The 26,092-nt window shown below is 35.4% G+C and overlaps 1 protein-coding gene across 3 annotated transcripts in view; it reads left to right on the top strand.

Annotated features, from left to right (window-relative positions):
* The first annotated feature begins 953 nt into the window (after nucleotides 1-953).
* U2surp (U2 snRNP associated SURP domain containing) overlaps nucleotides 954-26,092 on the top strand; it is a 54,178-nt gene continuing 29,039 nt past the window's right edge. Inside the window, exons 1-13 of one of the 3 annotated variants that reach the window (XM_026384998.2) lie at nucleotides 954-1,874; nucleotides 10,294-10,338; nucleotides 11,742-11,873; nucleotides 14,676-14,774; nucleotides 16,489-16,603; nucleotides 17,041-17,174; nucleotides 21,593-21,660; nucleotides 22,176-22,270; nucleotides 22,353-22,388; nucleotides 22,484-22,566; nucleotides 24,220-24,385; nucleotides 24,568-24,779; nucleotides 25,707-25,750. In XM_026384998.2, the coding sequence (XP_026240783.1) occupies nucleotides 1,830-1,874; nucleotides 10,294-10,338; nucleotides 11,742-11,873; nucleotides 14,676-14,774; nucleotides 16,489-16,603; nucleotides 17,041-17,174; nucleotides 21,593-21,660; nucleotides 22,176-22,270; nucleotides 22,353-22,388; nucleotides 22,484-22,566; nucleotides 24,220-24,385; nucleotides 24,568-24,779; nucleotides 25,707-25,750 (1,274 nt within the window). In that variant the 5' untranslated portion in view covers nucleotides 954-1,829. Of the gene's footprint in view, nucleotides 1,875-10,293; nucleotides 10,339-11,741; nucleotides 11,874-14,675; nucleotides 14,775-16,488; nucleotides 16,604-17,040; nucleotides 17,175-21,592; nucleotides 21,661-22,175; nucleotides 22,271-22,352; nucleotides 22,389-22,483; nucleotides 22,567-24,219; nucleotides 24,386-24,567; nucleotides 24,780-25,706; nucleotides 25,751-26,092 lie in introns of those variants that run through there. The other 2 variants (XM_026384999.2, XM_077795293.1) reach the window with 2 other exon arrangements.

Here is a 26,092-nt window from a genome sequence, read left to right on the forward strand (position 1 = left end):
TCACAGGAAACAGGAGGATTGCCTGCTGATTCCTCAGTACCTGGTGCATATGACCATTGACCTCTCTGGAGGGCCAGTCATGTAGAAGATCCTGTTCTAAGGGTTCCCCCATCACCCAAGACAAAGTTCTACTTCTTCAGAGATGGCTCACATGCTTTCTCTTCTGTGAACCCTCCCCCATCTCTTCACCCATTCCTACTCTCAGAATTAACTACTTCTTTCAGAGTTCCTTGGGCTATTGATCCTTCTTTGAAGCATCAACTAAATTATGTATAGTGTTTGTTAGTTTGTAGTTTCCTTGTCTCCCCCATTCCTCTCTAAGTTTTACATCACATAAGGACCAGTCTTTATTTATCTGTCTCTGAAAGCCTTATAACACCAGGGTTAGACTTTTATACACAAAACAGGGCTCAGAAGTATTTTTGAATAAACGCATTAGGGACAGAAGGTCATGAACACTCCTCCAGCCCCAGTCCTCAGAACATTTTAAAACAAATATTTGACCACATCAAAGCTCTAAATTAATACTGTTGATGGACACTCTTCATCCTCAGAATAGAATTCCAACTCTTAACTACACTGGTTACCTCTGCCCTGTGTGAATTTGCTCCCATCCACCTCTCCAGTCACGCCCCTCCCACATCTGGTCGAATAAAACTTGACAGGAGTCCTTATTGCACAATGCACGGACTGTCCTGACTCATGCCACAAGGCTTTCCCTTCAGCTCCTCCTCTGACCGGTATGCCCTTTCCACTTTCCTTGCCTGGCTCCGTTCAGGCAATGACCTTCTCAAGCAAGCTTTCCCTCTTTGAATCCAGATCCTGATTAAGAACCCCAAAAAAGTACCAAGTAGAAAAGCTTATGGCGCTTCCCCCATTTATGTGATTAAAGATGAAAACAATACCGGAGCGTGAAATGTAATTTAAAAAACGGCACACGATTGCATGTACACTCGATTTATTTTTTTATTTTTTTTTTAAAATTTTTTTTTATTTTTATTTTTTTAAAGAGAGAGTGAGAGAGGATAGAGAGAGAATTTTCAATATTTATCTTTTAGTTCTCGGCGGACACAACATCTCTGTTGGCATGTGGTGCTGAGGATCGAACCCGGGTCGCACGCATGCCAGGCGAGCGCGCTACCGCTGAGCCACATCTCCAGCCCCTGTACACTCGATTTAGAAGTCGGTCTATATTTAACGATTTTCTTTCATTCACCGTCTTTGCATGCTTCCAGTTGCGCACGCCCCAGTTTCTATCGGATCACCCTCAGGTTGGGTCAAACGCTTCTCTTCTGGGCTTTGCAGACACAACTCTATCTCGACATTCATCATCTGAGAAAGCTGCAAAATTGCTTTCCTATGTGGAGGTGAGCTCCCGAGGTGGCGCTTACAGTATCTTTTCTCGATCAGACCCATTTTCTGAATTGAAGGGAACGCTCCTCCCCAGACCGCCAGCGCATTTCTTAACGAGCAGCTGGTTCTCTTCCCGCCCAGGAAATACAAAAACTGGCCTGCATCTATCAAGAATCGGCTCTGGGAAAACAGACTGAACTATCAGCAGGCCCTGAAAGTCAGGAAAAGGAAATGCTTTAAATTCCCAGGCCCAATGACAGGCTCAGGAACCGCGACTGCCAGAAGACCCATAGAGGAGGCGGGCCCAGGGAAGTGACTGGCACCGGAAGTCACGTGCGCGACTAGGCCTAAATCCATAATCCCGGCGGTGGATTGCTTAGCCTTACGGGCCGCTGGCGGGCTGCGCTGAGATCCAATCGTTCGGTGGTCGACTCGCTCGTGCTGCTGCCGCCGCCGAAGGAGGGGCAAAGCTCAAGATGGCGGACAAAACGCCAGGCGGATCTCAGAAGGCCAGTTCAAAGGTAATTTCTTAGAGGTCTTCATGAGTCAGTGGGTCTATGGCTGTCATCCAGGGTCTACGGACGCTTCCGGCTGGCGAGGGGTTGCTGGGGTGGGGGTCTCCGTTCTGGTCGTAACAGCAGGCCTGGGCGCCGCCGCACCGTGGTGCGCAGGTTTAGAGGCCTGATGTCCCCCTTCGGTCCCAGCCTGGATTCGGCTCGAGACCGGTGTGCCCAGGGGCTGGTGGCGTGTGTAGCTTGCCCCTTGCTTGGCACTGGAGTGAAGTCAGGGATTCAGAAGGAGACCTGAAGTCCTGAAAACGCGCCCTTGTGTCCCAGTCGGCTGGGCTCCGAGGCCGCGGTCTAGCGCCCGGGAGAGGCGGGAATCGCCTCCCGGTGTTTGGGTGTCGGTTTCTTTTTGTCTTGGTTCTTTGGCTTTCGTGTCTTACCTGCTGTGGCCATCTTCGGTGTCCTCCATGCCCTCCAAGGAGTACGTGGGCTCTCGGGTGGCAGGTTTGTGGAGGGAGGACGGAGAGCGAGGGGACGCGGGGTGGGAAGTAGCTAGGCGGGAGCGGCCACCCTTGGCAGGGTTGCGTGGCCAAGGTTAACGCTGCGCTCTACACGTGGCCTTCACCTCCGTGGAGAGGAAGTGAAAAATGAACCCTCTTTCGGGAGGGTCGCAGAGTCCGGGTCCCTCCCTCCGTGTGGTGTGTTCCACCGAAGGAAGAACTTCCGTGGACTTGGAAAATACCCAGTCAATTCCGCTTGAGTTTACAGGGAACGGAGCGCACATCTTGTGAAACCAGGGAGCTGTGGAAATAGTTTAGCGTCAATAAGGTTTTGATATCACGTCTTAGTTGCCATCTTGGGCGGGTCATTTCATCGTTTTTAATTTTTTTTAAAAAATGGTTTGTTTTGCGTTGTTTCTCATCTGGAATTCAATATTAGAATATTGCTACTGCCATGAAGTAGTCAGTTGGTGAGCATTGAGATGCTGATGAAAGAAGTTGTGTAACACTGAAAGGTTCTAGGGACTTACAGACTATGATTTTTAAGTCAGATACTAGGAAGTTTAGGTAGAAGAGGAGAGCCTCGCCTTTGCTCTTTGATCTGCGAGACATCACAATCTATTTTATTTTTGCTTTCTCAGTTTCTAATAAACGTGTCTTAATGCCATTTTTGGTAAATGATGTTCACCAAATTATTTAGTTTGTGATTGTTAATGTCCTTATCAGACATCCTCTAGTTAGGTGAAAGTATGGTAGGTGGACAGTTTGGGGTGCTTTACATCAAACCTTTGCTCCATAGTATTTCCATCCCTCCCCAGTAGATTTTTTTTCCTTCTCCCCTTCCTTCAGAGAGAGAGAGGTGGCTTAAATTCATTAGTACCTGACTCTATCCACTCTTGTTATTCAATAGATTTGTGATGAAAATAGCTCCACTTGCTGTTAGGGGACTGTTAGGAAAGCTTGCTACGTTTATGATAATTCACAATTTTGTTTCTTCTCAAAGTATGAAGTATCCCGTCTTTGAGACCTTGCATACATTGAAAACATTTCAATGTGCTTGTTTAGTCTTCCTTCTAAAATAGTACTGATGGTTGTGAATGTGTGACTGACTGTTCCTTCTAAGTAAATTATTGGGTTTTCTGTTAATGAGTCTTACCATTTATAGTCCTTTAGATTATCATCTGTTGATGCTTTCAACAGATTTCTTATCCATGTCTGTTAAAAGGAATCAGAACCCACTCAAATCGTGTATTGGCGTGATTTCTCTGTTATTAGGGAAACTCCATGATGTAGTAGAAAGGTTATGAATTTTGATAACAAAAGATTTCCATTCAAATCCTGACTTGGTAGTTCATTATATTTGCAGTAATATTAGGAAAATTGCTTAAACTCTTAAATTGCAATTTTCTCATTTGTGTTGTAGATACATTCCCTGTTTTACAAGGTTGATATAAAGATTCGGTGAGTCAGTGTCTATAAAATGCATAACAAATCTGGGTCTTCCTCTCTTCTGTTCCTAAAGGAAATAAAAAGTAATTGTTTTTTCAAAATGTCAGGATACATTGTGGTCCAGAGAATTTGAATCTAAGTTATCAGCTGTTATAATGACTTCCCAGATTGCCGCTTTTTACTTCTAATGCAACTCCAGAATTTATTATAGAGATTATACGATCATTTTGGCTAGTATTACAGTATTTGGTATTTCTGGTCATTGATCTATGGTTTTATTTCCCTCTTCTGGAAAGAGCAGATAAATGGCTTATATTCCACAGTACAGAAAGGGTGAACAGATACTTCTTTTTTATGCTCATTCTTTTTTGGTAGTTTAAATTTCCATTGATATAGGTAGGGATGATTATTATATTTCTTGACATTGAGGAAAACATTAATTTAAAGAAGTACGTAGCAAGCGTAAGGCCCACACAGTTCAGTCCCAGTACCACAAAACAAAAAAATAACATGCAGGATTTTTGCCATTGACAATAGCAAAATCGTTAACATCTCTTTAATTATAGGTAACTGCTACAGTTTCTTCTAGCTAGCTTCAAAATTACATTTTTACAAATGTGTGTCAAGTGACTTGCCTATATGTATAGTTGTCTATAATGAAAAGACCTCCAGGCTCTTATTTTCTGTGTAATTTTATTTCTTTTTTTCTTTTTTGTAGCATGGATTGAACCCAGGGGCACTTAACCACTAAACTACATCCCCAGCCCTTTTTATTTTTTTATTTTGAGAGAGGGTCTCATTAAGTTGCTTATTAGGGCCTCGGTAAATTGCAAGGCTGGCTTTGAACTTGTGATTCTCCTGCCTTGGCCTCCTGAGCTGCTGGGATTGCAGGCATGCTATCATGCCTGCTTAGTATATTTCATTTTAAAGCCTGGCAGATTTGGACATTCAGTAAATGTTTTGGAAATGAACTAAAATTTCCTATGCATGTATTTCTGTTTAGACTAAACAGGATAGACTAAACCTAATATTAATTGGGTGAGACAGGAGTTTAGTGCCATATTAGAGCTTTGATTTTGAAAGGGGAGAGGGAGAGACATGCCCCGGGAGGGGTTGCTGAAAGCACTCCCTCTTATCATTGTGAGCTTATAAAATTGTTAAACATATTTCTTTAGAATTTAGTTTATAAAAATTAATTTAACATTTTGAATTTCAGTTTTATTGTTTGTATGCTCAGCCAAAGGAGGCTATAAAGAGAATCTGGTATTTCCTTTTTCTTCTGTATCTCCTGTGCTGGTAATATTGATAATATAATGGAATTGTGTGCCCTGTTGTTTCACTCTGATGGTACCTGTTTTTTTTTTTTTTTGGTCATATTATAATAAATTGGGTTAAAGAGGTAAATGGATAAAATAGGAAACACTACTGGCTTCCTTGGACATAGAATACTGAAATGCTTTGAACTGTTGTCTGCCTTTGCTGATTAACAAAAAAATCACCTAGAGAGAAAAAAAAAAAGGTAGACTTGTGATCCTTATGTATTTGTTATGACTGATGATATGGTTTTTTAAAGTTCTTACTAGACTGAATTGATGGTTTTCTGAAATTCCAGCATTTGTTTTCTTTTGGTTGTTGTTTCTGAAACTTTTTTTTCTTGGAGAGTAAGCCTAAGAAAGAGAGCCATTTGCCTTGGTGGCAAATGAGAGAGTTCATTTGGCATACATGTTAAAGACTCCTGCACCTTTGTACAATGAGCAGCACTTTTGAAAGAAAAATAAAACTTGGTGCAGAACTTTCAAATAACAATAATATTACAAAAATTCGCCTTATATAGTTTTAACATTCGTTGCATACCAGCCATGTACTGGATATTTTGCTGAAATGACTTTTTTTTTTTTATTCTGTAGATCAAATCCCAGGACCTTGCATATGCTAAGCATGCCTCTACCACTGAAGTGCACTGGCAGCCTTGAAACAACTTTTCAGATACATTTGCCAGTAACACTTGAGGCTGTTGTATTCCTTGAGAAATTAACCACCTCTCTTAATACTATAGGACAAAGTGTACTTAGAGCTTTTTATATATTGGTATATTGGTAGTGTTTTGGATGTAATTTTAAAAAATCATGTTAGAGTGTTATGTAACTATATTACATATAGTGCAAATCTTAATGCTCTTACAAAGTTTTTTTTTTTTTTTTTTTTTGAGAGGTAAAACCTTGGTTTGGCTTGAGTAGTGGTATTAAGCCAGGTAGCTGCTATTTGTTAATGAGTAGACAACATAGTATGTTGACAGTGTGGGGTATAATTTTGTTTGGTAGGTACTTGTTTAGATAGGTTAAGTCAACAAGTGTATTGAGGCTTTCTCATTTGTCAGATACTGTGCTTGCTGTTAAGGTTAAAAAAAATTAAAAAAAACGACAACAAAAAAGGACATTAAATTAGTCTGTTCCTACTCCTGGGGAGCATGCTTTCTAGTAGGAGAGAGCTAACTCACATAATAGTACAAGGCAGTGCTCTCAGAAGTGTCTAAAAGTAGGGAGATGACACATTAGAGCTTGGGGAGAAGGCAGCTTCAAGAGTATCGTGGAATTTGGGTCCTTTGAGCAGTGAGGAGAGTCTCAAGGGTATAGATAGGAGCATTAAAAGGAGAGGGATGAGGTGAAGAAAATAAATAGGTAGGAAATAGATTGAGAAGTGCTCTGATTTAATCGGCATAGGGCACTTACTTGGGTATAAAATGGGTTAAAGACTGGAAAGATAAGTTTGGGTTTAACTGTGGAGGACTTTGAATGCTAGGGAATAAAATTAGAGATCTGGGAGAAATTTTAGGCAGGAAAGTCCTTTAGGAGAGCTCTTCTGAAGTCATAGTTTAGGAAGGATTTAAGGGTTAGGACCGATTTGGAGGTTATTACAGTGGTGTTGGCACATTTTGAAGATTGCTTTAAAAAAAAAAAATCATACCTCAAGATCCTGTCCCAGGAAGCTTTCCCTGACAGTCCTCATTTCCCTACCCAATTAAGATTTGCCTGCCTTCTGTGCTCTTGTGACATAGCTACATTGTTTTACTTGGTTTTTAAATCCATTCCTAAGTACAGGAGCTGTATCTTATTTTACTTTGCAAGGCACAGTAGTAGCATTTATCTAATGCAAGTCACAGTACCAGCCTAGGAAGTATTCAGTAAGTGATTAATTGAAGGGAAGATCTAAATCAAACCAAAGGTCTCTATGCAAGATCTATGTTAAGTCTCACAATTTCACTCAGCTGATTAGGAAGGTGTCCAGGATGATTCTGTTAGAATGCTGCTGCTGCTGGTTAACACTGAGCAATTATTAAGTTAACATTTTTCTAAGAGCTTCACCTGTATTTGCATTTCACAACAATCTTGAGATGGTGCTATTCAGTTTCACATATGAAGAAACTAAGGAGAAGCTAGTTTAGGAGGAATTTTAGACATGTGAGATTTGAGAACCTTGCAGACACATAGGTGAAGACATCCAGGAGACGGTTTGAGAATAGATTGAAATCCACGAGATGACCAAAATTGAAGATCAAGAACTGGAAATCATTTTTTTGTATAATAAAGGTGCTGATGTATTTCCTTTGGGAGAAATTGTTCAACTTTGGATGAAAATTTTGATGCTTTTAGAGGGCAAGGCATTTAGGAGATGGAATGGTGAGCTGGACAGGCAGGAGTGGTGGTGAGGAACATTGCTGTGCATAGCCTGCTAATTTGAAAACAGGTGTGGGGCTTTCATTTGAAGTAAAGTAGGAGCAGCAAGATAAAATGCTAGTTTTTATTCTTGGCCAATAAGATACAGGGCCATAAGTATCGTATAGTTGGCTTTACATTTATCACCTTAGCAACCAATAAAATGATTGATCTTTTTGAATTTTCTTATTTTTGCTGTCCTAAGATAAAGTTCTTACATCTGCTTCTTTTTTTGCCTTAAGCTTTCCTTATTCTGCCCTTTAATTTCTTGCATTTGAATCTTTTTATCTGGATGAGGAATTGTGTTATAAACTTCAGAAGATATTTAAGCATCATTGATTTGCGTTCTTCAGTTGAGGAAAAACAACCGAAGACAGTACAGTTCAGGTGTAGGTTAAGAAGAGGGAGAGGCTTGTCGTCTGTGGTGGTACATTTACTGTTGACTTCAACCACTAGTTTTTGAAATTGGTCATCCTTTTAAAAACCTTATTAACAGCTGCTTGCATCTCTCTGTTAATCTTAGTTTTTTTGTTTTGTTTGTTTTTGTTCTAAAAACGTTCCATTGAATGCTGTGTAGTTACGGCTGCATATCAGTGGTAAATGTCTGGTTTGCAGTAAATATAACCATGGCTTTTTAGGTTAATTGAAATTGGCTGATTCATTATTCTAAGCCATGCTGTTACTGCTTTGTTTGCAAATTCATAGTGCTACTTTTGAACAGATTACTTTCAGAGATCATTCACCAGTTTGGTGGAAGGTTATTCATGTGATGTTCTTGATTAGATTATGACTACAGGACTTGGAGTCATGAAAGAGTTAACTCTGTGGAAATAGGTGGAGAGTCCAGGTTCTTGTGACCCAGTTTTAAATACTAGAAATTGATGATTTGGATGCGGCACCAGTAGAATAAAGGCTGTTCCTTTCTTAGCTACTCTCTTGCATGCTTCTTATTCTTGTGTTGGAGCTATTTTCGAATTCCTTTACCCCCTTGCAAAGATTTCCCTTTGGAATTTTGAGCTCTTGAATGAAATTGTATTAAAATATATAAATAAATGTGAGTATCATTCACATAGTTTTAATATTGTCTTTTTCCATACAGGAATATAAGTCTTCAAAAAGTGACTTTGATTTCTTAAAGTGGTTTTTGCGTATTTTATGTTTTTTGTTCCTGTCATTACAATATTGTGTTTGTTACCTAGCAGGTTAATACTGGTGTTTAGGAAGGCTTTTTTTTTTTTTTTTTTTTTTTTTTTTTTTTAAGTCCATTCAGCCTCTTCACTTAATTTGTGTTCCTTTTATTATCTTGGGTTTTCTAATTTTTAGATGTCTGCAAATAGGTGTATTTCAAATTGTATTTCAAAGAATGTTTCACAAAGTTGAAATGTAAAAATGCTTATTCTTTTATACTATCTTGATTATTAAGAAAGGTCAGCTGGGAGAAGAAAATGAATGGGGAAGGCACAGTAAAGTTGAGGACAGGAAAATGATGGACAGAAAGAATGAAGATGGGTGATATCTCAATGCATGCCTGTTTTGGGCTAGTTTTTGCCTAGGGCTCAATACAGTGGAGTTCTGGGAGTAAATTGAGTTAGAAAATCAGATCAGCTGCTTTTAGTCTTATGTTGGGACAAGGTAAATAAAGGAATACTTCATGAACTCATGAATCTTCCTGTATTTGCTCTTTTCTAAAACATAACAAATGTTTAATTTGCTTTAGAAAATTAGTGTGTATTTTATTTGAAATCTAGAACTGGGAGCTAGGGTCAGGTGAGATATTTGTGATTTTAAGATTCTTGATTTCACTTTTAACACTGAAAGAAAATCTCACTTTAACACGGAAGTAAAATCTTACCATGCAGTATCTTCAAAAAAAAAAAAAAAATTAGTGACAAAGTTAAATTCTTAGTCTCCATGTAAAACTTTCAGAAAGGTACCATGTATTATTCAGCTAATAGCCTTGCAGCCTGGCTTTTTTGTCCCTAGATGTTTTTTTTGAAAACAACAATAATTATTTTGTGCCATGTGTAGTCTGAGATGTAAATCAGTTAAGAAAAAATAAGATGAAATTTTAATGGTCACCATTGTTGGAAAGTGCCATTATCTGAGGATTTAACCCTATAGGCGCAGGGATCTCTACAGTCAGTCCTTGACATGATGAATTAGAAGCAGGAGTTGCAAATGGTGACCTATTGGGGATTTGGTATTATAATTTTCCCTTTTTTAATAGTAGACTTTGTACCTTTTTTCTAGATAGCAATGGTTTTATATATGGATTTTCTTGCTGTTAGAGTCTCTTCATGTGGCTTTCAGTTGTTGGCAAAAGGGAAGTTTTTTTGTTTTGTTTTGGGTTTTTTTTTTTTTTTTTTTTTTGGCTGTGGATCAAGATGTTGCTGCTTAGGCAGTGTTGGAGCAATAGTCTGTCTTATGACTTGGGAAGAGCTTTTGCACCAAAATCCTTTGTAAAAATGATGGGTACGTTTCTAGTCTATACTATATAAAGGTAACTATTCCTCAGATGTAGTCCATTAACATTTGTATCACATTTTTGGAAATATGATTTCTGAATTTTAAAAATTGATTTGCACATTTATCTTGAATCTCAACCTTTTCATAAGTCAGAGATTTCCCTTGTTCAGTTTTATTAGCTGAGAAGGAATTGCTAAAAGTTAGGGAAGATTAAATCCATATCACTTAAGAAACTATTAGTTTAACAAGACTTTTTTTTTATCTTTTAAATATTGACTTTTTAAAAATTTTTTTAAATATTTGTAGACCAGATCATCAGATGTTCATTCATCTGCCTCTTCAGATGCACATGTGAGTATAAAAGACAGTCTTTTTGTCTTTTTCCTTTAAAAAGTAAATATAATTTGTCTTTGTGTATATATCTCCATGCCTATGACTTTATATGGTAAGTAAATACATTTACACTGTATGCACATTTTTTTCTTTTTCCCTCTTATTTTGTGTTCTTCTTGTATAAGTTAGCCGCCTTACATCATCTTAGAAACTCAATATGTATGTTTCCTTATTTTTTTATTGTGCTTATAAAGTTTTGTGCACATATAAATGTGTGTACTTAGATACTGTGGGATTGCAAAATTTGGACACTTTTTTTTCAGTGTACATTATACCTGTTGAAATTTTCTGCATGGCAGCTGGCATTCTCTGATCTGTTCTTTCTAATGGCATCATAATGTTGGAGAAGTACAATTATTTATTAAGCTATTTTGGTGTTGGTAGACACATAAACTTTTTGTTTAAAGCTTTTTGACATTTTTTTAAAATGATTTTATTTATTTATTTTTATATGGTGCTGAGGATTGAACCCAGTGCCTCACACATGCTAGGCAAGTGCTCTACCACTGAGCTACAGCCACAGCCTGCTTTTTGACATTTTGAATGTTGCAATAAATAATTCTTTATGTATGTATGTTATTACAGCAGTTTTCACAGTGTGCTTTGTAGACCTCTAAGGGTTGTTAAGAATCTCTTCCGTGGTCTTTGAGTTCAAAACTAAAGCATTAGTTACTTTTCTCACTGTTTTGATATTTGCACTGATGATGCAAAAGCAGTTGGTGGGTAAACTATTGGCTTTTTACAGTTAAAGAATCAGGGAAGCGGTGCCAAAACTGCTAGTCATTTTGTTCCTTCCCACCAGGCACAATGAAAAATGCTAGTTTCACTTAAGAATGTTTTTAGTGAACCAATAAAATTAGTAGTATTATCATTAAGTCTTGACTTGTATGTGGGTCTTTTTAATAGTGTGTGGTGAAACGAGTATAACACTTATCCTTACCAAGGTGTGATGTTTGTCCTGTGGAAATTACTTGTGTGAGATTGAGTTGGGGAATGAAGCTAGCTGCTTTTTGCATGCAATACCATTTTCATTTGAAGAAACAACTGATACATAAACTATGGTTAGTCAGACCTGGGTATTTGGTAGACATTTTCTTAAAAATGAAGAAAAGAATCTGTTTTTTAAAGAATAACAATTGATTTTTACTACTATATTTGTGCTTTCAAGTGGGAGTTAGAATTATTGAAAACTTGGCCCTGTTCTTAAGGATTTTGCTAATGATATCAAGGGTGATTGCAGCAGTATAAGGAACATGGTTTTTGGTAATCTATAATAAAATTTGTCATGACTTTCAGATCATTTCTAGTTTTCAGTATTATATACATGATTTAAAAAGAAATTTTTTTTAACTTTCCTGAAGATGGATGCATCTGGACCCTCAGATAGTGATATGCCAAGTCGGACGCGGCCTAAGAGTCCAAGAAAACATAATTATAGGAATGAAAGTGCCCGTGAGAGCCTTTGTGATTCTCCTCATCAGAATCTCTCAAGAGTGAGTATTGGTAGATAGGAAAGGATAGTTAATGATTTTAATTTATCCTTGATTGAATTTGATGATGAAATATTTGGATTTTTACTTGTTTCACCTTGTCATGTTAGAAAATAACATTTTTTGTTAATAATAAACTCAAGTTCATATAAGAATTTTTTTTAGTTTATATGAGATGTTTCATTTACAATGCTTAATGATATTTTAAAAACAAAGCATTTTAGATGTATGGTGGCTACTGTCAAATTTATCTTTACCCCCTTGTTCATTGAACCAAGTGCCAAATACCAGTCACTGGAAATATATAGATGATTAAAACTTAGTCCTCATTCTTAGAGAGCTTATGGTCTTACCCTGGGAAGCAAGTAGGAGCAGGTGCTGTCTGCTGGTAAGTGTAATGCCTGCGGCATTCAGGAATAGAGAGAGGGAACATATTTTCTCCTGCATCTGCAAAATACTCTTGGGCTTTTTTAGTTTTTAATTTATTTAACATAACTTTTTTTCTGATTAAATTCAGAAAATATAATAATATAATCATCACCAGCTAGTCTAAAGCATCAGTGACACGTTTTTTCTTGTTTAATATTTCTAAGCATAAATATTTCTGAGATCCATTTTACAGCAACACGTCTTTAAAATATCCTGTTTTCAATCTAATGTTTTTTTTCATTTCAGTAAAACTCTGTAAACAAACTTTTCAGTGGATGACTGTTATTCCTTTGAGTAAACATTCTTTGATTTCCTTAGCTATTTCTCTCTTGGATGTCTAAAAGTAGCTCTTCAGATATAAATAAAGCTTGAGCGCAGAAATTTTGTTTTGTTAAATTATGGTTTTCATCGAATTTAAATGTAATTTTATCATTCATTTAAACTTTTGAAGATGATTCCAGAAACACTGAATGATAGCAAAATATTTTTCTTTCCACTTTGAGGGGGAAAAATTATTTTAAATCTGTTTCTGAAACCCAGCATTGACTTTCAGCTTATAAACTGCTTTCTTTTTCTCAAGGGGACTTTATTTTTAATTAAAAAAAAAAATATATATATATATATATATATTTTTTTTTTTTTTGGGGGGGGGTACTGTCAGGGGCCTTTAACCACTGAGCCACATCCTCAACCCCTTTTATATTTTATTAAGAGATATGGTCTTGCTAAGTTGCTTAGGACCTCACTAAGTTGCTAAGGCCGGCTTTGAAGTTGCAATCCTTTTGCTTCAGCCTCTGGATCTGCTAGGATTACAGGCCTGTGCCACTGCACCTGGCTATTTGAAAAAATTGTTTTTGTGGTGCCAGATATTGAACCCAGGCCTCATTCATGCCAGGCTGTGCCTTACCCCTTAGCTATATCTTCAGTCCCAGAAACCTTTAAATTTCAATATTTTACGTTGTGTTTAATAAAGAGTTCTATCTTTTAAGTTTATGAATCAAATGAGTAACTGATTGAGCAACTAGAAGTCTGTAGACAATATATTTACGCCTATTTTAGAAAGAAATTCCATCTAAGTTACATATATGAAGACTTCATTAAAATGTTATTTTCTTGGGGCTGGGGATGTGGCTCAAGCGGTAGCGCGCTCGCCTAGCGTGCGTGCGGCCCGGGTTCGATCCTCAGCACCACATACAAACGAAGATGTTGTGTCCGCCGAGAACTAAGAAAAAATAAATAAATATTAAAAAATTCTCTCTCTCTCTGTCCCTCTCTCTCTCTCTCACTCTCTCTTTAAAAAAAAAAATGTTATTTTCTTATGTATATTGAGTGTCCCTTATCTGAAGTGTTATTTTGAGTTTTTTCAGATTTTGGAATATTTGAATATACATAATGCATTACCCTTGGGGATGGGACCCAAGTCTTAAACAAGAAATTTATTTAGGGCTGGGGTTGTAGCTTGTTGGTAGAATACTCACCTAGCTTGTGTGAGGCACTTGGTTCGATCCTCAGCTTCACATAAAATAAATAAATAAAATAAAGGTATTTGTGTCCATCTATAACTAAAAAAAATTTAAAAAGAAATTCATTTATGTTTTATATAAATTTTATACTTATAACCTGAAGATAATTTTGTTTAATCCTTTTATTGTACCTAGGTTTTGACCATGACTAGTCACACGAGATCAGGTGTGGAATTTTCCACTTATGGCATCATATTGATGCTCAGAAAGTTTCCACTTTGGTATGCTCAATGTGTATTCAAATTAATTGATGCAGTTTTACTTGAGATGAAATGTAAAATTAAGTGATATGTTTCCAGCAAAGAAAAATAAGATTATTATGTTCATAAATACATTACTGTTGAAGAATGAGGTAACTTACTAAATTATAAAAGGACATGATATATTTATAGTATTTTGAAATGGAGGGCTATAGATGGTTAATTCCTGAACCATAGAAAAATGTATCCCTTCCTCTGTATTTGAGGATCTGTTTTTTTTTTTTTTTTTTTAATCATTGCTACTTTTGCCCAGAGACTTACATTTTCCCTCTTCAGGTGCTTTTATTCTTGTCCTATACCTTGGTGTTAGTCTGTTTGTTCTGTTTTTACCTTAAAGAGGAACAAAAAAGCCTTGAGATGCTATTGACCTTGAGATAGCAAATAAACCATTCTTTAATGAATAGGTACTTATATCAGAGTCAAGTCCAAGGCAGGCACCTAATACTAGAGTAATCCTAACTTTTCTTTACGGTTAATTAAAAAAAAAAAAAATAGCCTGTCTCAGAGACTTGGTTATCAGTTGAGGTGTATTAAATTTAAAGATAGCATTAAGAATGTGTATATAAAGACATGCTCTTTATTTCTTCTCATAGCCTCTTCTAGAAAACAAACTTAAAGCATTCAGCATTGGAAAAATGAGCACAGCTAAGCGAACTTTAAGTAAGAAGGAACAAGAGGAATTAAAGAAAAAGGTAATGTTTAAAATATATCTTGAATTATCCTTCAAAATGTGAGTGTGTCTTGGCAGCACAGCAATGTTTCCCAAAGATTTTTGACTTCAGGGGTGTTCTCAGTTCATCCCCAAGACAAAGTTGTCCCAGGAAGGTGTATTAGAGGTATATTCACTTTCCATCCCTGTCCCTTTTGACCTGTTTCCTCCCTTGTATGTAACAATTTTTTTTTCCTGATCTTTCTGTATAGGGAAGTGTGTTGTGTGCATAAGTTGTACTATATAGAATACTGCATGTTGCTTTTTGAAAAGTTTATATCATAGATATTATTATGGAAATATTTATTATCCTTTTTAAACAGCTATGCAGATATGCAGTTGTTTATTCACATAAAAAATTACTGAGGGCATTTGTGTTTTGGTCTCTTGCCATTACACGTAATGCTGTGCTGTTATGGATAGTGTTATGCATGTGTTTTTTTGTTTTGTTTTGTTTTGCTAGTGTATCTTTGGGATATATTCCTAGGATGAAAACTACTAGGCTGAATAATAAATGCATAAATGTAGTTCTGCTATAATTGTCATATTGTCAGAATCTCTATAGGGTGGGGGGTGTTTTGATTCCTATGAGTACATGTGAGTGGTTGTTTCCCAACAGCTTTGCAAGTAGATGACATTAAAGATACTTTGTCAGTCTCCTAGGTGAAAATAATTTCTTGGTATAGTTTCAAGTTTGCATTTCTCTTATGATAAACTTGACGCGTTTTCCTTTCTTTTCAACTGTCTGCTAATATCTGAACTATAAATTTCTACTAACACTTTGTTTATGATTTAACTTGCAGTGGTTTTTATCCCCTAGTTTTTTGATTCTTTTAAAAATTTCCTTCTGATATTGTAATATAATCAATCTTTCCCTATGATTTCTGATTTTTCAGTTGTTTTCTCCATTCCTAGCTTATAAAAGATTTTCCTCATGTTTTCTTCTAGTACTTCTATATTTAATTTTAAGAAAATCAAATTGATTCATCTGCAGTTTATCTGGTAACATCGTGTAAAAAGTTGATTGATTTTTATCTTTTTCAAATGGTTGTCCAGTTATCCTTACATCATTTATTGAAAAGTTCATGTATTTCTCACTGTCCCTTTGACCTGTTTCCTCCCTTGTATGTAACAATTTTGAGATATTCCTCTTATAAATAGTAAATTTTTACATGCTGTTAATTAAATTTACCTATTTTCTGTCCTGTTTTCTTTTTATTCATACATGCTTTGGGAACATTTAAAATATCTATAATTGAAAATGTCAAGGTTCATTTTTTCTTCAGTGCTGTGTATCTGGAATAGATTGTTGCTTTTACTTCATATATATATCTTCATTAGTTTGAAAAGGAAATCTTTATATTCACTGAATTAAGTCATCATGCCTTGGAAACTTTGTAAATGTTGGTTGTATTACATGCAGTCAGTTGTTTTATGGTTTGCCCCTTGGATTGTCCCTAAGCAAATTTACTTGCTGGTCTATATGTAGTGGGTTCTTTTCTGTTCTACCAATTGCTACTAAAGGAGCAGAGCTTCTTTTAGTTTTAGTATTACTTAATATCTAATATCTATTAAGACTTAGATATTACAACTATAAATATTTAACTTGAAAAGGGAAGTGTTTTATCTTCATTATTCCTTGATGAGTTTAATCACATATACAATAATACGTTATTAATATTTTGTTATGTATTTAGGAGGATGAAAAGGCAGCTGCAGAGATTTATGAGGAATTTCTTGCTGCTTTTGAAGGAAGTGATGGTAATAAAGTGAAAACATTTGTGCGAGGGGGTGTTGTTAATGCAGCTAAAGGTGAGTGTCAGTATTTTAGTCCTTGAGCAAATCCTGTCTTGGTTGAATGACTGCAGGTAGATAATTATGGAAGAAGCCTGACTGTTTGACTTTCCCATTTCCTTTCTATTAGCACCCTCTAGTGGTTATATTAATTAGCAAAATCAATGGCCAGATGTGACTTAGTAAGGTGATATTGAAGCCAGATAATTAAAAAAAATTAATACGTTTCAAGATTTAAGATAGCCAAGCACTTTGCAAAAATTTTAATGTATTTAATAGTTTACTGTAAAGTGAGTATATATTTTGGGGGGTATGGTGGTATTTCAATTTAATTACATGTTACCAGTGATAAATATTAGTACCAATACTGTTAATTTTTGTTTATTTTTAAATAAGAATAGTAAAGAAAATCAAATAGTATAAAATTAGTTTTGAAACAGCATTTTACATTCCAGAAGAACATGAAACAGATGAAAAAAGAGGTAAAATCTATAAGCCATCTTCAAGATTTGCCGATCAAAAAAATCCTCCAAATCAGTCGTCCAATGAAAGACCACCATCTCTTCTTGTAATAGAAACCAAAAAACCTGTAAGTCATCCTTAAATAATTTAGGTTCAAAGATGACACTCCCAGTGATACTTTCAGTACTACCACTGTAAGCAGTTTGTTTTTAATTTTGGGGGGGTAGATGTTGAGTTCTCATGTTTTCTAACCCAGTAATTTATGTAGATGAGAGATTATAAGAGTAGGCCACATAGATGAACATTGTTTGTTGTACTTACACATTACATATATTGCAAGTCAAAAGTTGTCTGCATTTGGGGTATAAATGTAAAATAAAGAAGTTAGCTTTAGAATAAATTCTGAACTGAGGTATTTAAATTATTAACAGTGTGTAGTGTATGTTTTCCAAGGCATTTTTGAACTTTTTTGTGGAATTGCTATCAGAATTAGTGACACTGTATCTTAAGTATTCTCAGTGTTTATAAAAATTTGTATTCTTTGATGGTGGGGTTTTTATGGGGAATAGTAGATAGGTAGATGTGGGTAATGTCATTTGAAGCCATATTTGGTGAGTAAGTATGATTAAATTGAACAGTGAGATTGATTTTTTTTCCAGTTTTTATTTTTGTTTCCATATTTTTTGTTGGTACATTACAATTATATATAATAGGTTTATGACGTTCATACATGTATACTATTTGACAGTATAGTTACGTCAGTATCATTCCTGAGTTTTTCCCCTTTCTTTCTTCTCCCCCCCCCTCTACCTGGTATATTTCCTTTACTTTTTGGTCTCCTGTTTTTATGAGACATCTATACCCTACCATTTGTTTTTTCTATTTTCCCTATCTTTCACATATGAGAGAAAACATGATCCTTGACTTTCTGAGTTTAGCTTATTTTGTTTAACATAATGCTCTCAAGTTCTATCCATTTTCTTGCAAATGACATAATTTCTTTCTTCTTTATGGCTAAATAAAACTTGTATATATATATCACATTTTCTTTACCCATTCATTCATTGATGGGCACATAGGATGGTTCCACAGTTTGTCTGTTGTGATTGTGCTACAATAGACATGAGTATTTGTGTGTTGTATTGTTACTTTAATTCTTTAGTATAAATACTAAGGAGTGGTATACCTGGGTCATATGGTAGTTCCATTCCTAGACTTTTGGAGGAACTTCCAACTTGATTTCCACAGTGTTGTACTAATTTACAATTACACCAAAAGTGTAAAGGTTGCTTTTTCTACACATCCTTTCCTGCATTATTATTGGGTGTATTCTTTTTTTAAAAAATATATTTTTTTAGTTGTAGATGGACACAATACCTTTATTTTTATGTGGTTCTGAGGATTGAACTCAGTGCCTTCCCACATGCGAGGAAAGCACTCTTACCACCGAGCTACAACTCCAGTCGCCTTGTGTGTATTCTCTTTTTAAAAAAATGTTTATTTTTTAGTTGTAGTTGGACACAATACCTTTATTTATTTATTTTTATGTGGTGCAGAGGATTAAAGCCAGGGCCTCGCATGTGCTAGACGAGTGTTCTACTGCTGAGCCACAACCCACCCCAGACCCCTTGTGTGTATTCTTGATGGATGCCATCCTAAGTGGAATGAGATGAAATCTCAGTGTAGTTTTGATATGCATTTCCCTAATTGCTAATGATGAACATTTTTTCATATTTACTGTCCATTTGTATTTATTATTTCTTTTGAGAAGTATCTGTTTCGTTCATTTACCCATTTATTAGTTGGGTTATTATTATTTTTTTTAGTTCTTTATTCTGATACTAATCCTCTGTCAGAAGAGTAGCTTGCAGAGATTTTAAGGAGTCCTATTGAGAGGGTTGTTGTGTGCACCTAGATGTTAGAGTGTTGACCCTGTGTTTTCTTCTAGGAATTGCATAGTTTCTGGTCTAATTTCTAGGTCTTTGATCTATTTGAGTAGACTTTTGTGTGAGGGGCGAGAGAGAAGGATCTAGTCTCATTCTTCTGCATGCGGATAGCTAGTTCTCAGCACCATTTGTTTAAAAGGTTCTCTTCTCCAATGTATATTTTTGGCATCTTTGTCAAGGATCAGATGACTATATGTGTGTGGGTTTGACTTCGTGTCTTATATTCTGTTCCATTGGTCTATATGTCTGCTTTTATGCCAGTACCATGCAGTTTTTGTTACCATGGCTCTGTAGTATAATTGGAAGGCAGGTATTATGCTTCCAGCATTGCTTTTTTTTTTTTTTTGTCTTAGAAGTGCTTTGGCTTGTCTGGGTCTTTTATTCTTCCAAATGACTTTTAGGGCTATTTTTTTCTAGTTCTGTAAAGAATGTCATTAGTATTTTCATGAGGATTGCATTGAATGTGTTAATTGCTTTTGGTAATATGGCCCTTTTATTAACGTTGATTTTATACTTCTGTCTTCTAGTGTCTTTTAAAATTTTCTTTCATCAGTTTTCTATACTTTTCATTGTCAAAGTCTTTCTCTTCCTTGGTTAGATTTATTCCTAGATATTTTATTTTTTGAGGCCATTGTGAATGGAATTATTTTCCCCATTTCTTTCTCAACAGATTCATTGGTGATGTATGAGAAAGCTATTGATTTTTGTATGTTGATTTTGTATCCTGTGAGGCTGAGTTTTCTTGTAGTGTTTCAGATACTTACTCCAAAGTATTTAAAAAATAATTATTGACAAAATCTGTCCTTTTAAGGTGTACAATTAGGTGGTTTTTTAGTATATTCATGGTTGTTCAATGGTTCCCTCTCTCCAATTTCAGAACATTTTTATCACTCGACAAATAAATTCTGTGCCCAGAGTTAGTTGTCCCCATTTCCCTCATACTCTCAGCTCTTAGCAAGCACTGATCTACTTTCTATCTTTGGATTTCCCTATTCTGAGCAGTTCATACAGATGGGATCATCAACATGGTATTTTGGGTGTGGCTTCTATTCTCAGCATGTTTCAAGGTTCATCTTTCTTGTGGCATGTATTAATATTTCAGTCCTTTTTTGTGGTCAAACAGTATTCCACTCTATGATATACCCCATATTGTTTATCCATGTGGTACTTGATGGGTTGTATCCCCTTAACAGGTGTTACTATTAAAAAAAAAAAAGAGTAATACGGCTGTAAATATTTATATATGGCTTTTTGTGTGGGTGTAGGTTTTTAGTTCTTGTTAAATTCCACATATGGAATTACTGGATCACATAGTGACTTTCTGACCTTTTGAGACACTGCCAAACTGTTTTCCAAAGTTTTGTAATCTTGCCTGTAATGTATGATGGTTCTAATTTCCCCGTATCTTAACCAGCACTTGTTAAAATTATTTCTGTCGTCTTTGTGAAGTTGTACCTCATTTTTATTTTGAGACACATTTACCTAATGATGTTAAGCAGCTATCTTTTCATGTGTTTATTGTCCATTATCTTTGAAGAAATAGCTATTCAAATCCTTGGCCCATATTTTAATTGGAATGTCTTTTTATTTTTGAGTTTTTAGAGTATTTTATATTTTCAGGAATCAAGTTTCTTACTGGCTCCATGGTTTGTAAATGATTTCTGTTCTGTGGCTTGGCTTTGCCCTTTTTCAGCGGGTGGTGGTGATGAACACTGGAAATTGAACCCTGAGGTACTTTACCACCGAGCCTCACCCCCAGCCCTTTTTATTTTGGGGCAGGATCTAGCTAAGTTACTTAGGGCCTAAGTGAGACTGGTCTTGAACTTGTGATCCTCCTACCTCAGACTCCTGAACTGCTGGGATTACAGGCATGTGCTGCTCTACCCGGCTACTCTTCTTGATTGAAACATGGAATTGGAAAATTTTAATTAAATGTTGTCATTTGTGCTTTTGATATCATATATCTAAAAAAATCATTGCCTAATTCAGTGTCATAAAGATGACATTATTCCTGTTTTCCTCTAAGAATTTTGTGGGTTTTGCTCTTAGTCTATTTGCTATTTTGAAATAATTTTGCATATAATGTGAAGTAGGGGTATATCTTCATTCTTCTGCATGTAGGTAATTTATTGTCCTAGCACCATTTGTCGAAAAGACTATTCTTCCCCATTGAATTATCCTGGTAGTAGATTTTACTCATTATTTCAGTAATTTATATACTCCAAAAGTGATTGCTTTGAATTGCTCATATTTTCAGCAGTTGTTTATGGCAGTTATTTTACATGGCAGTTCATTTCATTTACTTACTGTTCTTGAATTCCATGCCCACATACTTTTTTCAGGACTACTTATTAGTAGCTTTTTTATTCACTAAGACTACTACTTGTTGTTTTAACTAATCATTTTAATAATTTAATTATTTACTTGTTGTTTTGGGGGAACAGGAAGAATATAGGGAATATTCAATAACAGAAGTATTCTCCTTTTTGAATTTAAATAACTAGAATATGTAATGAAACTGAAGTAAAAATGATTTAAATATGATTTCGTACAACAGTTTTTTTGAAATCTTACTTTGTTTGAATTGTCATTGTCATAGCCACTGAAGAAAGGGGAGAAAGAAAAGAAAAAAAGCAACTTGGAACTTTTCAAAGAAGAATTAAAACAGTAAGTTTTATAAGAAGAACTATCATAGGTATATTGAACTGATACTTAGAAATGCAGGTATGAGGAATATAGTTATTATTAACAGCTTGCTATGAGGTTATTTTAGATATCATAAAGATATTTGATGGGGCATATTTGAAATGAATTAGCATTTAGTCCAGCATCAAGGTTGCTTGGATTATGTGGATGCAGTTTTTTTTATTTAATGACTGGAGTTCTATTTGCAGTAGAAGCAGTGAACTCACTGGTGTAGGAGTGAGGGGTGGTTAAGCATAACAAGAAACAACAAATTCAGTGGTTTTAATGTTCAATTTCCTTTTACCTTAAAAGTGGGCTTTGTTTTCCATCACTGGAATGATAGAAATAGGGACTGTCTAATCTTGGTTATCATTACAATATTTGAGTTAAATACAATATTTCAGGCTATTTGAAGGTGACACTTGGATAGACTCTATTATTAAATGTGAATAAGCGAATTGTGGCTCATTTTTATTGGTTGTAAATATTTTTAACAGAATTCAAGAAGAGCGTGATGAGAGGCATAAAACAAAAGGCAGGTTAAGTCGATTCGAGCCGCCTCAGTCAGATTCTGATGGTCAGCGTCGTTCTAGTAAGTGACATTTATTTTATTGTGTGTATTTGTACTTAATTATACTGACAATTAAGAATTATTTTCTTTCCTTTCTTTTAAGTGGACGCGCCTTCCAGGAGAAATCGATCATCTGGTGGTAATACCGTTTTTTTGCTTTTTTAATTAATAAGAAATTATCCAAGCTTTGTGTTTTGGAAGTTATAATTTTTTTTTTTCTTTTTTTTGCCCTAGTTCTTGATGATTATGCACCAGGCTCACATGATGTAGGCGATCCAAGTACTACTAATTTATACCTTGGAAACATTAATCCACAGGTAATATTAGTTAAATAATATTGCTTTATGCTTAGGAAGAAAATTGCTTTCCTAGTCAGTACAAAAATAAAATCAAGACTGGCATAGTGGTGGATGCCTTTAATCCCAGCAGTTTGGGAGGCTGAGACAGGAGGATTGTGAGTTCAAAGCCAGCCTCAGCAACTTAGCAAGGCACTAAGGAACTCAGTGAGACCCTGTCTCTAAATAAAATACAAAGTAGGGCTGGGGATGTGACTCAGTGGTTGAGTGCCCCTGAGTTCAATTCCAGTACCCCCAACCCCCACCTCCAAAAAAAAAAAAAAAAAAAAAATCAAGATTCTGAAATTTGCAAATCTGATGGAACTAGAGAGACTCTAAAATTATCTTGTAGATTTGGGACTTATTAGTATGGCCTAAATTGTTTGCTGTAAATTCTTGAGGGCTTGTCTCCTCTTCCAGTAACTGGGACTATACTCTGAATATGGAATGTTTTGCTAGGTGCCAGTTTTATTATTTATCAAATCAGACTATGACCGGTGATGTCCATATTTTTATAATACCTAATACATAGCTTACTTTTCTTTTTTGCTTCTAACAGCAAACTAGTATTTGTGATTTTATCTTTAATATTTAATTATTTTCCTGCTTCGATGTTGTTATTTATGTTATGGGACTTACAGTGGTATTATACAGAATATTCTTTTGAAAAATTACAATTGAGCATGGTGGCACTTGCCTGTAATCCCAGCAGCTCAGGAGGCTGAAGCATGCAGATTGCACTTTCAGAGTCAGCCTCAGCAACCTAGCAAGGACTTAAGCAATTTTGCAAGATCCTGTCTCAAAGTAAAAAAGGCCTGGATGTTGCTCAGTGGTAAAGCACCACTGGTTTCAATTCCCAGTACCAAAACAAATAAACAAAACTTACAGATACTTTTGAGCTGGGCGTGATGGTCTACATCTGTAATTCCAGTGACTCATGAGGCTTGAGTCAGAAGGTTTGCAAATTTGAGGACAGCAATTTAGCAAGATCTGTCTCAAAAAAATAAAAGGGGTGAAGATGTGTTTTGATGGTAGAACAGCCCTGGGTTCAATCCCCAGTAACACACACACCAGCACCCCCCCCCCCCAAACCAAAAAACAAAGGGAAACAAAACACCTATTAGAATATTTGACCTTATTATGTATTCACTGATTTGTTTCCCTGCTCTTGGATTATACTAGTGAGAAGTAGTTTGATGTTGGAAGGTGGTTTTTTCTTTCTTCATCAACAAATATTTCCTTTTAAATGTGCTAACTATTCCTGCCTGAAAAATGCTGCTAAATGCCTAGACATAGAAACCATCATTGTAGAACAGGTTACTTAGATTCTAAAATATTAAAACAGAAAGAAGGGAGTTAAATATGCTTTTTGTTCTCTTCAGCCACTCAGCCTTCCTACCCTGGCATCTTATTTAAGTGAAATAGAACGTTTATGATTTGAAAATAAGTGTGAGTGCCCCAGGAGTGCAGGATTTTACCTGTGTAGATTTTCTGGTGTGTGAAGGGAGAATTGTTGCATTAATATGTTGATTTTCATTTTTGCAAAATTTACTTTGCTTTCTATTGGCATAGAATTGTCTTTTTTTTTTTTTTTTTTTTTTTTCAAACCAAAAAACTCTTAATGCCTTTTCATAGATGAATGAAGAAATGCTGTGCCAAGAATTTGGAAGATTTGGACCATTAGCTAGTGTGAAAATTATGTGGCCTAGAACTGATGAAGAAAGAGCAAGAGAAAGAAATTGTGGCTTTGTGGCCTTTATGAATAGAAGAGATGCTGAAAGAGCTTTAAAAAATTTAAATGGTAAGAAAGTTTTATAATTATTCACTTAATAGAATTTAGACATTTCTTTGGTTTGAAAGAGGAGTTATGTAAACTCCAGTGAGGAATGAAGAGGTTAAAAATGAAATATAATTCAAATAACCAGATATACTTTATTTTCTTTAGAGACTTAGGAGAGTGACCTTTCTTTTCTTCCTTTGTAGGAAAAATGATTATGTCTTTTGAAATGAAGTTAGGTTGGGGTAAAGCTGTACCTATTCCTCCACATCCAATATACATTCCGCCTTCTATGATGGAACATACACTTCCCCCACCTCCATCCGGACTGCCTTTTAATGCGCAGCCTAGAGAACGGTTAAAAAACCCCAATGCTCCCATGTTACCACCGCCTAAAAACAAGGAGGATTTTGAGAAGGTAATTTAAAAAATGTACATAGGGCCGCATCTAATTTGTAAATACTAAATCTGTGGTAGTGTTTCTTTTCAACAATTTTATAGAAAATGTGTGTGTAATTCTGTTTGGCAACTTCTTAAAGAAATAAATAGATGTGTTCCCTGCCTTAGCCCATGGAAACCCTGTATTGAAATACTAGGTCACATTTTTATTTGTGGCTACCATTCCTTTTTTGACCACTTGTTAAGTTTTTTTCTCCCCCTTTGTCCAGTGTTGTATCCAGGTTTGCTTAAGTGCAGTATCTAAATTTATTTTGTTCTGAGAAAGTGATAGTTTTTATTTGGTTAAGTGACTTATCAATTAGAAAGATCACCTAAATAGTTAAATTGTTTGGATGGCAGCTAGCTAACTCTCAAGGTTTGAGGTATTAGAATATTTGAGATTATATGTGGTATTTTAAAAAAGTTAATCTAGTAAAAAGCAAAGGGTGAGTATTTCTCTTTATTAAACATAAAACCAACTGAATTTCAAGTTATAAGAATCTGTTGGTTCTGTTGTGACTTAATTACACTTAAAATGACAGGGCTGGTTTTAAAGGCTTGGGAACAAAGTAGCAAACTGTATGATCAGAGGCAAACAGCTAATTATTTCACAAATTAAAATCTTTATCTGATAATTTTCAGTGTAGTACCTATTTCAGTGCATTGATGTGCATTCTGGCAGGAATGTTCTGATTCTTTGCATTTGGTGAACATTTATTGTTCACTGAACACATCCATTTGCATTTATGTAATTGCTTAGTGTATAATTACTTCAAATGCAGTGATTGCCTGCAAAACTTGTGATTAGATGTGTAGTATTTTCAATGCATATGTATATTTTTGCTTGTTACTTGTTAACAATACTCACATATTCTATGTTTATTATCTGATGTGACTTCATATACAGACTCTGTCGCAAGCCATAGTCAAAGTGGTTATCCCAACAGAAAGGTACATGTTTTTCTTTATTATTACTGATCTAAATATAGACAATATCCCCTTCTGAATTTAAAAAAAAATGGTGTTGAGGAAAAGGTAATATCTTGACTGAGCAATGGTTCCTTCCCAGTACTTTTTGGGGGGGATGTATGAAATTTAATTAACTTTAGTATGCTTTGCAATTTTATGTCATTATCTTTTGTTTTTATTGTTATTAATGTAGAGAATTTTTATAGCTTTAGAGTTAGAAAATGTTTAATAGATTTAATGTGGAGTTGTTCTAATGTTAGAGTATTATAATGGGAAAATAGGTGTTTTAAATAAAACATCTTAAATTTTAGATAATGTTATAAT

Source organism: Urocitellus parryii, chromosome 2 (genome assembly GCF_045843805.1).
Source record: "Urocitellus parryii isolate mUroPar1 chromosome 2, mUroPar1.hap1, whole genome shotgun sequence".
Classification (NCBI taxonomy): domain Eukaryota; kingdom Metazoa; phylum Chordata; class Mammalia; order Rodentia; family Sciuridae; genus Urocitellus; species Urocitellus parryii.